The sequence below is a fragment of the Poecilia mexicana genome, unplaced genomic scaffold (genome assembly GCF_051168715.1).
Source record: "Poecilia mexicana isolate PSO_F unplaced genomic scaffold, ASM5116871v1 scaffold_1, whole genome shotgun sequence".
Taxonomy (NCBI): Eukaryota; Metazoa; Chordata; class Actinopteri; order Cyprinodontiformes; family Poeciliidae; genus Poecilia; species Poecilia mexicana.
This window is the reverse complement of record NW_028263370.1, coordinates 12,584,430-12,597,211: the sequence shown is the minus strand read 5'-3', so window position 1 is coordinate 12,597,211 and position 12,782 is coordinate 12,584,430. Positions and strand designations below refer to the sequence as shown.

General features: G+C 36.9%; 2 protein-coding genes across 7 annotated transcripts in view; one reads left to right on the top strand and one right to left on the bottom strand.

Annotated features, from left to right (window-relative positions):
- LOC106928655 (uncharacterized) overlaps nucleotides 1-6,073 on the top strand; it is a 68,701-nt gene extending 62,628 nt beyond the window's left edge. For 2 of the 3 annotated variants that reach the window (XR_015762623.1, XR_015762625.1), the window contains exons 42-45: nucleotides 176-2,739; nucleotides 2,890-3,045; nucleotides 3,467-3,622; nucleotides 4,317-6,073. The gene's annotated coding sequence lies outside the window, so the exon portion shown is untranslated. The remainder of the gene's footprint in view (nucleotides 1-175; nucleotides 2,740-2,889; nucleotides 3,046-3,466; nucleotides 3,623-4,316) is intronic. The other variant, XR_015762624.1, reaches the window with a different exon arrangement.
- Nucleotides 6,074-7,786: 1,713 nt separating this feature from the next.
- The window catches only part of camk2d2 (calcium/calmodulin-dependent protein kinase (CaM kinase) II delta 2), a 48,029-nt gene continuing 43,033 nt past the window's right edge, over nucleotides 7,787-12,782 (bottom strand). For 2 of the 4 annotated variants that reach the window (XM_014969297.2, XM_014969298.2), the window contains 2 exons: nucleotides 12,032-12,260; nucleotides 7,787-10,400 (listed from right to left, as the gene is read on the bottom strand). In XM_014969297.2, coding sequence (XP_014824783.1) covers nucleotides 10,397-10,400; nucleotides 12,032-12,260 — 233 coding nt within the window. In that variant the 3' untranslated portion in view covers nucleotides 7,787-10,396. Of the gene's footprint in view, nucleotides 10,401-12,027; nucleotides 12,261-12,782 lie in introns of those variants that run through there. The other 2 variants (XM_088004733.1, XM_088004744.1) reach the window with 1 other exon arrangement.

Sequence of the window (12,782 nt, the reverse complement as noted above, 5' to 3'; positions counted from 1 at the left end):
CAAAGGTATAATCTTAATACTCATGCATGTTGGGCTACAAATAAATTTTTAACAGGCTTAACTCTTGCGCTTTCAACTACAAAAACCATTTTGGCTTGAGTGTTGCTTCCCAAAGGCACTTCAAAAAGTATTTATGCATTTTTTTCCCCCCGTTCCATTGTATTATTTCTTTCAGGTATCATCTTCAACTTTCAAGACAGATATTCCTCAAGCCCCAAAACACAACAATGTTGATATGGGACAAATTCAGGGCATGCAAGCAGAGACACTTTTGTTGACACATGATTCAAACACAGCAATGACAACATCTCACGATGAACCTGTGTGGGACGTAGTGAACACTGAATATGACATTACATCAACCAGCCAAAGTAGCTTTCCACAGGGAAAATATGAATATAATGAGTCATACTCTGAGACTCTAGAATCACAAGAAAACTGTGATTCTGTACTTACCGTCAAGTCCTCAAACTCTAGCCCAACATCACAGAAATGTGGATTTCCTCAACTTGATCAGATGTTTTCTGATTTGAAGGAAATGAAACTCAAGTTATCACCAGAAAAACTTGATTCATATGCATCTGAGTCCTCTGATAGCAGCCCCGAGGAGAAAGAAGCTTACACATATGCAGAACTTTCACCTGAAGAGGAATACCCTACTGAAAATATAAATAAAGTCGGTGTGTTTCCTGTTCCACAGCTTACAGAAGGTATTGCAAATGTAGGACAATGTCTTGATACAAAACATGCATCTGAGTCAGACTCTGACATTCATCAAGAATCGAATTCATCACCAACTGAAGCTCCATCAATCCCTGAAGTCCATCAAAAATTTGGTGAGGAAACTCAACAACAAAGCTTTGGACACTTCCAGTCTTGCCAAAGTATTCAGAGTCATACTGAAACATTTTCTTCTTCGAGAGACACACTTGAGAAAAATCTGAATGAGTTCAACAGGAAAAACCTTATGACAAACACCTATTCAAATTGCGAAGGACAATGCCTACCTTCACAGTCTTTAGAGTCAAGGGGCACAACAGAAGAAGCCTCTGCCGAGACTAACCAAGATCAGCGTTTATGGGAGGGAACCTCCACTAAAGCCATATCTACCCAGCCTGTGTCTGATTTTACTCCTGACATAGCTACAGCTTCGAGACATTTCAGCTTTGATGAGCTGATACCTTACCCCTCTTCCAGGAGTGTAGAAAAACTTTCTGATGAATATTTTGCCCCTGAATCTCCTATATTCAAACTCAAAACTGAAACCTTCTCATCAGGGTCTGATGAGGAGTACACCAACCCACTAGAAGCTGCAGAGATCTCCTCTGCTTCGGGGACCTATGCCAGGACCCCTCTCAGAATTGCTGATGAAGCACAGTGCAGAATGGACAGTCCAAACCTGGAATACTCTGACATGGAGTCTTTTTTCGACTGCAAACAAGTAGTGTCGGATTTGTCAGAGAATGAACTTGATGCGCCTGAGACAGCTGTTAGTGCAGGTCCAGCTCAGCATCAGTTCGACACAGGGACACAGGAAAAAGCAAAGCAAAAAATGCTCCCGTCTTCTGGAAGTGAAGATTATGAAGACGCTCTTTTGGTTCATGAGTCGTACAATCAGGAACTTGAAGAGAGCAGAGAATCACTACATCACTCAGAGACATCAGATGAAGAATTCTCTCTGTGCAAAACTTCTCTACCTTCTGGAACTTACTGTACTGATAAGTCTCTGCAAAGGGTAAGACGAGCGTAAAAAAGATCATCCGAGTATTGTGTTTTTTTTTGTTTTGTTTTTTTATGCCAGAGCCGAGTAATAATGTTAATTAGATTTGCCTCATGAAGAAATGACCGCTAACCCTCTGGCTGGAAAATTTTAATCTACATTTCGCTATGAACCACATTTATTTTATTTCCAATTTAACAAACCCTAACTCAGCATGTGTCACTGCAGCTTTACTTAGCAATGTCACCTGGTGATGATTTGTTCTTTCAAAATTTCAAGCATGACATTTTTCCAAATGTTTTTTTTTTTTTTTTTTTTTCCCCCAAGTGCTATGTTATATCTTCCAGTGTAACATCCAACACACTGGAAAGTGCATTTTTCCACTCCGCTCCCGGCTTGCTTTGCTACAAACAAAATCTTTATGTAGGGGGAGTAAATGAATTGATTCTGAACAGATTTGTATTGCTTGGTCAGGAGGTCTCTGCAGAATTTGGATCAATATCAGAAAGTTCAGATGAGGAGTTTCTGACCACCAGAATAATACGAAGGAGAATTTTCATCAAGGTATCCTATTAGGCATGGCTGATGATGCGCTGATTTGGCATGGAAACCTTGACTTTACTGTCTTTTTCTACCAAATAAAATGAATGAACATGTGTGTTTCAGGACTTTAACTTCCACTTTGTTTGCACAGATGGCTGAAGGTCTTGGAGGTGTTTTATTCTGCTGTGAGCACGTCTTTGCCGATTTCCTTTGACGGAATAACCCTTAATGTTTTGTTGCCGTTTCCCTAATTTCCCAAACTTTTCTTATGAACCTGAAATGCAAGTACTACGTTTCTGCCCCATGTGTTGCCGAGTGCGGTGATAAACACACAAACTCGTTCTGAACCAAACTGCCCTTTCTGATTGACAATTGTTCTGTTTCTCAAACAGGATGATGAATTAGCTCACCTCCCTACTCTGTCCGTGACTGAAGAAAAGTACCGAGATGAAAATGGGCATTTAGTTGTCAAAAGGGTAAAGTTGGTTTTCATTTGCTCTAATTTCTGTTGCTTTCTTTTAACCTTTAAACCCACTACTGGGTTTTGTGCAGCTGTTTCAATGTGTAGTGTTGATTAGATGTCATCCTGTCGCTTTTTTTGACATGCAAACAATTTTCTCACTCAGGTTACACGAAAAGTAATCCGCAAGTGTGCTTCTGTGGATGGTGAAGAGATACCGTCAGAAGGAGCTTCTCAGGACTCTTTGACTGTAGCAGACGAAGACGGTTACTCCAGGACGGCAAAGCGGACCGTACTAAAAAGTGTTGGAGACCACACAGAGGTGCATGTACTCTCAATATCTATAACGTACCTTGAAAATGTATTTTTCCCCTTTTAGATTTCTTGTTTATTTGAATTGTTTTCACATTTAAATATTTCTGAACTTAAACTAACTTTGCCCCATGAGAGAGGGAAGTTACTTGTTCAAATGAGGAGCAGTTTATTTTGGCAAGCTTTTTGTCTTTAATAAATGAAATTAGAATTTTAAAACGCTGGTTTTGTGTAGTAATATTATCTTTGTCATATATGGAAATTTGTTTGATGATGTGAAACATTTAAGTGTGACAAAAAAAACAATGGGATAAATATGTAAAGGGTCAAATATTTTTTCTCAGCACTGTATGCAATAATTATAATAATATGACATTTACATTGTTTGCAAAAGATTGTAAATATACTGATAATATTTTATGCCCACCTAGGTCACATTTTTAAAAAGTGAAGGCTTCCTGTCATCCAGGCAAGAAGAAATTGTTTCAGAAGAGAAAACTGTGGTTGAGGGGGAACGGACAGCAACTTCCCAGGGAGATCCGTCTTCGGCCTCAAAGCTCCCATCAGCTCAAAATTATTCCAAACAGGTTCGTAAAAAAATTAGATCTTGCAAACTATATTGATCTGTGATGGAATAGCAACCTTGCCAAGTTACACCGGTCTTGTTTATTAGGCCCTGTGCAATCCTGAACAAATAGGTGGCTTTTAGCAATGGATGGTTAAAAAGAACAAATATGAAAAAATGAGAAATTCTTAAGCTTAACTTGAAAACACAATCAGAAAACACTGAGCTCCCTCCTGTAGAAGAGAGATTGCCCAATGTTCATTTTAAGTGATTTACCATTTTGAGTGATTTGGCTTTTGCAGAACTTTGTTCTCAATTTTTCTGTTGTTTCAGCCTGAACTATGTCATAAAATATCTTAACAAAGGCATGTAAAACTATTTTGAGCTAATCTCTTCTCAGCAGTTATTAATTATTGGTAGTAGGAGCAGATACAGTAGAGGCAAAGTCACACACTCATGCTGTAACTGATATAGCTGATACTGATATATCAAGCAGTTGCAGATATAATCAAATCCACATTGTTTTATTACAGAAGAAGGATTGGAAACTGAAAAGCATTAGACAGAAAAACATTTCCATTTCTCTGGTTCTTTCAATTTTATCTTTAAACACCTCACTGATGCTGAAAATACCTAAATTTGAGTGTTCTTCCCACTGTAATAATTAAATGTAGCTGTTAGCACTTATGTTTAACATCTTCTTATTCTGTCGTAAGGGCCCACATGCGTAAAGGTTCAACCCACAAAACGGTGGTGGAAGGATCCGTGCAGCACGAAGACGTCCTCATTTCGCAATTGGAGGACCCAGGAGAAGATCAGTTGCCTGTGATCAATAGTAGCAACTCCACCAGGTTTTTAGCTGCTGCCATGAAAATGAGGACAAAAGACAAAACAGAGGTGGAAGAGCAACTGAATGACTAACTCTCCCCCCAGATCCCCAGCTCTGTCCACGCTAAAGTCCCTGCTAATCCTATGCATTAGCCACATGCAATCCCAGTGTGCACCTCAGAGACACCACAGTCTTCCCATTTCAGTCCTGGAAGATGAATTTTTGTTTTCCAAATTTTTTCTCTCTCTTTTTTTTTCACGTTATCAAATCATGATTTTTTTTTTTACATTATTTTCTGAAGTTGCTTTGCCTTTTTATGACCAAAGAAAGCCTTCTGTTGTTTCCTTATTGAATTATTCTTAATGTCTGGGTTGTTGTAGTTTTGCTTTAAACACATGGAAGAGCAACAGGAAAACAGATGATAAAAACAGAGGAATACAGTCCAAGGTAAAGAACAACTTACCTTAAAATAAATTCAGCTACCGATGTCTTCGTAGGGGTTCAGAATTAAACAAAAAAAAAAATATATATATATATATAATTTACATCACTCTGGTCCTAACATGCTTCTTTCACCAACAGCTCGAGTCCTTTTCATTTTTTTTTTCCTTGACTCAGGTGGTCAGGATGTCACAAACAGAAAAACGGACTGTGCTGACAACAAAATGTAACTGCTGCTGTTGTGTTTCGTGTAGACTATGTGTACTCTCGTCTTTAGTAGCCAGAAACATATATTATCTATTATATGAAAATAGCTGACATCTGTAGCCTAGGAATTAATAATCACTCACGTGAAGTAAAACTGGCATGGCTAATCAACACGTGTCAGTGAGATCCCGGCTTTGACTGCTTTTGCCGCTCTGTGGATTGTCTTTCAGACTTCTTTTCCTTTCCTCTGTGTGTCTTTTTGTGTGTAATTACATTTGTTCCTCGGCTTTCTGATCTTGACTCATGAGCTATGGATGATGAATGTGTGCCGATCAAGCTGCAGCAGTGGTGACTGGTTTCACTAGAGTTTTGCAAGCATCACCACTTCAAAAGCTATTTAAATTTCAGGTATCCATCAGGAAAAGAAAAACATTCACACGTTTCTGTGGAGCATAACCAGGTATTTGCTGAACCATTTAATGTAAAAAGCTTTATTAGCTCTTTTTTTTTTTTTTTGTCTTTTTCATTGAGAAAATATTTAATTGAGTGGATGAGTGTGTGCTTGTTTATTTTACATAAATCGCTTTTGCACTCCTGAATGTCAGGTGGGAACCCCTCCACGCTTTTTGTGCACAGACCATAAGGGAACAGGAAATGGGCAGTTTCGTTGCAGAGGGTCGCAGGTTGTGGAGGACGATGAGATAACACAAGATAGCTGAACGGTGTCACTGTGCTTATCTGGGACATGTATATCACTCTCACTGTTTACTTTGTGATTTAAAGAAAACATGCAAAATAGTGGAAGTTCACTGTGACAGGTTTGCTTTTAGTTTACTGAAACAGCATTGTTTTTTGATGACAGTTATGTGCATATACAGCTCATAATTATATAATTATCTACAAGGGCATGAATTATTGTATTAAATTTCAAACGGACTAAAAGTAAATGGCTGCAGTGTATCTATGACTGGTAGAAAATAAAAACCTACAACCACATGGTGTTGGAACTCGACCATACATCTTTGCACAATCTCTCTAATTTGCCCAGAGTCCTGATACAATCTTCTCTTCCCTTCACCCCACAGCTTTTCTGTAGGCTTGAGGAGAAGGTCGGCTCTGTGAAGAAAAAGTGTGAAATGTTGCTGCACGGTTTGACGGGAAAAAGAATAGCGCTATCTGCTGGACAGACATAATAATTTAAAAATTGGTACAAAATAGCCATGAAAGAAATCCTAACTGAAAATGATGTGTTTTAGTACCTTCAGAAACTGAGACCAGAGTTTACATAATAAATATCATCTGGCAAATTCAAGCAGTATACATTTAACATTGTCAAAATGGGTTGAAAATTACATATTAAATGGCACAAATGAACCAAAGTTCTCTTAAGTTTTAACATGGTAAAGACTGAATTACAGATGTTTTAGTTATAGAAGGTAACTATAACTTTACTTCTGCAATTTCCCCCCCCCCCCCTCAAAGCAAATGTGCTTAAAATAAATGGATAAAATTAAAAATAATAATAAATCACAGTGAGATAATGCAGTTACTCTATCTGCAATAGAGATTAATTTATTTTTAAGTTTTTTACACACTTGGGGATTGCCAAGTTGTTTGCATCCTACAGAAAGATACAGTGGATTCTGTGATACCTTTTTTAGTATCTATTCTACATCACATTATATGATGAACATATTTTAAGACTAATAGTTGCAAAGGATAAAAGTTATACTGCCCTCTGGTGGCCATTAAGGGAGTTTCAGCATCAGGTTCATAAAGTCCAGATATGGCTTTAAGGTTTGGCGATGGAATAAAAGTTGATTGGCGACCTGGTTGGGGTGTAGCTCACCTTTGAATCCCTACAGATAGACAACACTCCACAGAGAGAAAACACTAAAGTTCACCATGAATTTATGGCAGATTTTTCTATGTCAGGTGTAATAGAATCTGCAAAAACTGTAAAGGAATGAGAAACTAGAACTCAAGAAAAATATTCCCATAGTGCATAAGCTGTTCAGTTCAGCATGTTGGAATTCGAGCATTTGTAAACAATGTGAGGCTTTTATTTCTGTTCTGAGAAAAGACTTGCATCAGAAGACCCAAGAATTTGTTTTTTTTAATGAGTTGTCCCTGGAGCCCAATTTGTCAAAAAAAAAAAAAAGTGAGTGAACTTACTCCCATTTCTGGCTAAGAACACAGCCATGAATAAGGAGTAGAATCAAAACATATTTCAAGACTTACTTCTTCTGGCAACACAGACTCAGTTTGAAAATTAAATTTTTGCAGGATGACTGAATAACAAAGTGGATCATGAATTCTGGGTCTACTGCACATCCTCAGATCTTAAATATGTTTAAAATATGTGGCAAATTATAAAAAGGCAGATAAGGAGAAGCTAACAAACTTATTAACTAGAGCAAGAAAAGAATGGGTCACCATCAGGATTTAGCTCAAAAGTTTGAATTTCAGAGAGAAATGTAGGGATTAATTTTAAAAGTGTATGAGATAGTTTTATATTTTATGGAAATGTGCCACAAATAATAACTATAAAATGTTATTCACAGAACAGATGTAAACACATTTGTAACTATGCAATAAATGTTTTCATTTAATAACTATAATTTTATAAAATGTTAAGCTGCAACTCAGAGATATTTAAAATGAATGAAATTAAAACCAATCTGTTATTACAAAAGAGCCAACTGGCAGTTTGGGAAAAAAAAAATTTATTATCATGACAATATTTCAAACTAAAGCCGGTTTTCTCATAATAATGGTTACATTACAGTACCAATCTGGAGTTTACAGACACTTATCTGAAAGCAAGCTCAACTATGTAAACATTCAGATCTCCCAAATCAAATAATTTTACTTGTTCTTTTTAAAGGGGGAATGATTACACAGAATAGACCTTTAATACGTTTTAAAAACAGTCAGGTGCACTACTTTGAATTTGTTGACTTTTTCCAATTCACAATGAGGTAAAAATTACAGATACAGGCTCAAGTAAGATAAAACAAGCAGCCCCATGACAACATGTGTTTTGTAATTAGGCTTTAGCATTTGGATGTGTTTATGTTGAAGAAAGGAATTCTTTCTTACCTCTCACAAATCTATGGTGATATTAGCATCACTTAAATATAAAAACCGGCATTCATGCATCTTTTGGTTTATACGATGGGCGTAACCCTTGGTGATTCCTGGGTTGGTGCTGAACATCCTGACCGACTTCCAGAAGCTTGTTATTGACTACAAAAACCACATGGATAAGACAAAGCTTGTTAATTAACCAAACATTAACAAAGGTTCCTGTATAATTGAGCCTGCATCGATATTTTGGACACTTTGTGGATTAGAGAAAAGCCGCAAATTAAATATTGTGCACAACATTCTTGTTTACAAAATTCATTGTTGTTTGAGGCAATGACACCTTTAAAACAGGAAGAGCTTAAATCGTTTAATTTGGAAGATCAGAATGGCTTAAATGCAACATTAAAAGCCCCAAATCAATTACATCTATGCCAATGAGGAGTGTAAATCAACTTTTGACTGGCAATGTTGCTTGATTACCATATCTTTAGATAAATAAAGAATATCAAGTTAAACTCAGTTGTAACAGATACACAGCTGTTCTCATTCTCAACATCTGTATATTTAAAATTCAAGGGTATACATAGAGTATATAGATCTAAATCAAAGAACGCACGCATTTTCCACACTAAGGTCTTACACAACAGTAGCTCTACAGCAGAAAAGCCAATCAACCAGCCACACAGACATGAGTTAAAACCCATTTTTCATCACACTTTTTAGCTGATATATTTATTTCTTAAACATGTTAAGCCATCCATTGCCATGCTGGCAACAGGTACACACAATGTAAGGAGTAGTGCAATGCACTGACATCATACTTTTTGTCAAATGAAACGCTTATCTTTTCCCTTTCGAAAAAGAAAAGAAACCAGTTGGAGACAGCAAACAATGTGGACAAGAAAGACACCGTCATTGTTCTGCCATGGGGACACAGACAGCCAGCCGAAGCTCTGCTCCACATAGAAGACATCCCAGCTTCCAAGGCCGTCCAACTATTCACCCCACATTTTCCCTCCAGTGTCATCCGGTCGTCACTTGATGCGACTGAAGTTAGATGCCAGGGCCTTTTCTTTGTCTTTATCATACAAATCCTCTCTCTGCAGCTGGCAACACGCAGGTATGACAGCAGAATGACAACAGAAAGCCGACACACAGGCACACGATACAAGTACAAACTGTGAAAAATTATCTTGTGTTCGTTTCCGTTCATTTTTTTTATTTTTTTTTTTATACAAAATGTTTGGGGTACTTCGGCAGCCAACGTTTTATTTCCCTCCTGTTCAACATGAGGTTTAGATAAGATGTTTTTTTTAATTATTATTTTATAACACTTTCGTGACACTGGAGGACATTAGAAACGGTTTGGGACAGGACTGATGCACAACAATAACAAATGCAAACAAGTCTGTGACTGACAAATTAAAACAGCAGATATTTTTAGTTTCATATGATCTTACTCATGGTAACACCCCCCACCCCCACCATGCACTACACAATAAATCTTGGATTTTCATATGTTACATATATGCTACATTCTCTTATTTCTTATTTCACTGATATAAAGGCAAACATATCTCAATGCAAAGTGTAAGCTACTCTGCTTTTTTTTACATTTAAATTAGTACTATAGATTGAAATCTGACTATTTAAACAGTATGACAGCTCATAGCAAACAGAAATGTAGCTCATAAACTTGATTTTACAGAAATTCTCAAGTCTTCTGATAGCAAGAATAGCAGATTCAGTGTTTGTTTTTGTTTGTTTTCTTTTCATCAACAATCACGTTGTATATATACATCACCAGAACTAAAGCAAGCTCAATTTTTGAACATTCTGATCTCCCAAATGGTTTTCGAGTTGCACACACAGAAATACACGTAAAAATACAGAACTAATCTTCAGGAGAGGTTACAGTAGAGGAATTTTTAAACATCTCGTTTTATCTTTAAAATGTATACCAAAAACGTTTAAAAAACAAACCAAAAAGGAAAAACAAAATGTTCTCAATATGTTTGTTTCATAATGTCCAAATACAGTGTGCTGCCACCCAGTGGTGGGTTTGGATATTGTCCGTTCAGAAAATACCATAACAGTAAAATGTAATAATGCTTGTATCCTGTGCGACGTCACGTCCTTATGGAAGGGTCAAAGGTCTAAAGAGCTGTCAGGAGGGTTGGCTAGTTGACTGCTCCACTAGATTTTTTTTTTTCACACACTGATATTCCATTAACTGTAAGAAAAGACAAAAATATAGGACTTAAAGAGCATAAATCATTCCACAATAACTACATTGAAAATATGGTGTAGATTTAGAAATACTGCCATCAAGTGCAGAGACATAAATAATATGGCTGCACAGCCATTTTAGGGGTAAAGTTTGGTATAAAGGTTGTTAATTTGTGAACCTCTTTTGACATCAGGCTAATTGGGAAAATCATGTTTGTAATACATGTTTACAAAAAAATGCCAATTTAAATAATCAAACAAAACTAATGTATCATGGATTTTATCCAAATTCAACACAAAATCAAAATTTTATTACCAACTTCGGTAGGTTGGTAATAAACCCATCTATTGGGTTCAAGATATCTATTGAACCCAATAGATATCTTCACATATTGGTAAATCAGGTGTGGCCTCAGACCCACTTGATGCCACAAATCAAAAGGTTCATTAGTTTGTACTTTTTTAAGTTTGCTGTGTTCTTTCATAAAGACACAGAAATAGAAAAATAACAATGTGTTCATCTATGCTGTATTTACATGAAGAACATATCAAAAGTTGGGTTTCCAAACAGGAAAGTGACAGATTTATTCCATTAAACCTAAGCTCAAAATTCAATAAGGGTGCCAATCAGGATGTAGACGATAAATTATGACTCTTAGTCATAGAGCAGAGGCAACATGCACCATCCTATATAAAATTACTTAATTATTAGTCAATTTTTCCTTGCAGTTTTTTTTTTCTTTTTTAAAAAATGACAGGGTTATATAAATATGTTCCCATTTCCATACGTCTGTCAAGTCACATCATGTTTTTTGAGTGCTTCATGCAACATTGCTAAAAGTCATGACTTTAAGGCGTTTAGTGTTTTACAATTGGTGCTGCTAACACAACTGACAGTGGAAGTGATCATGTGATCATGTGTCCTTCGATGCAAAATCAAAGGTATATTGGAGAAAAATTGGACCAAAATTAAATTTTCAAGATATGATAACCTTTAGTAAAACTAATAGTTGCATGGTGTCGTTATATCATTAGAAATTTTTAAAAACAAAATACAATATCTAACATCTTTTAAGTATAAACAGAATTGCAACAATTATTCTGACTGCTGATTAACATAACATGCATATTAACATTGTTACATTTATCAATAAAACAACCCAGACTAAATTTAGCAATTATTTTGCAACTCGAATTTCATTCGAATGTGTCTTTCCAATTTGTGAGGGAAATATGCTTAGCCTTCTTTTAGCCAGCAGAGTTCAGTGTACAGCAACACGAGGCAAAGAGACGACTCTGCACCACTCTATGCTCTGTACAGGTTGGGGAAACTGTACAGAGCATCTGACTTAAAGTCCTACGTACCCTAGGAATGCGGCAGGTAATTTTATTGGCTCAGTTAAATCTTTACTCATTATGAATTAAGTGCAAACCAATGAAAAAGTTTCCTATGGAAGCCTAACACATTTCTAAAATGAAATATTTGGTAAAAATATACACTGTTTATACATACATCCACCCTTTTTAGGATGAATTAGGATTATCATTTATTGCATGAATTGTATTCTTTGAACTGGTATGTGTGCCTTTAGCTAAAGCAAGAGTCTTGCTTATCGATTTCTTATGGCCTCTTACTGAGAGGGGATGCTGGGTGAGCCCGAGCGATGGAAGTGAATGTTCTGCCACTTTCCATCACGACGTTGCCACACACGGGTCTCCTCGGACTGCATGGTGCGCGGCATGCCACTCCCGTCCATGTACTGGGTCAGCCGGATATAAGCAATGCACGCAGCGTTTTCCCCAATGAGATGCACGTGTGGGTTCAGGAGGATAGTGTGCACCGGCTTATTTCCTTTAGACAGCGCTGTGAATGAGAGATTACAAAGAAAACACGGTGAGTAAGTACTGTGGAAATCCACTTTTTTCCCCGTCACTTACAGGTAATCCATTATAATGATCTAAAACCAATTTGAATTACACCAAAAGCAATACACTGTTTCTTCCTTGTAGTACAAGCTAATAGTGCGTGAGGAACCCAAGTCTCCATATGTTGATGTTGGAGAGCGGACAAACAGGGGCTTGCCAAGTGATTGAGGTTTCTGGGACATATCTGGTTTATCTGAACTATTTTTACCCGGGCTGAGAACATTCTGCCATTTACGGCAGTCATTATTCATGAGTGAGTTTTTTGCTCCAAGGTTAGTTCATGCCCTTGCAGAGTGGGAGCAAACACAAACAGCAAACTGATCAGACTAAATATTGATACTGAACACCCAACTGATGCCATACAAACGTCCTGAATTTATAGTTCTGTCAGTTGCATCCTCTCCTGCACATTTTGTAGTGGAACCACCTTAACTATTAATTTAAAGTAAAATGGAAAGAT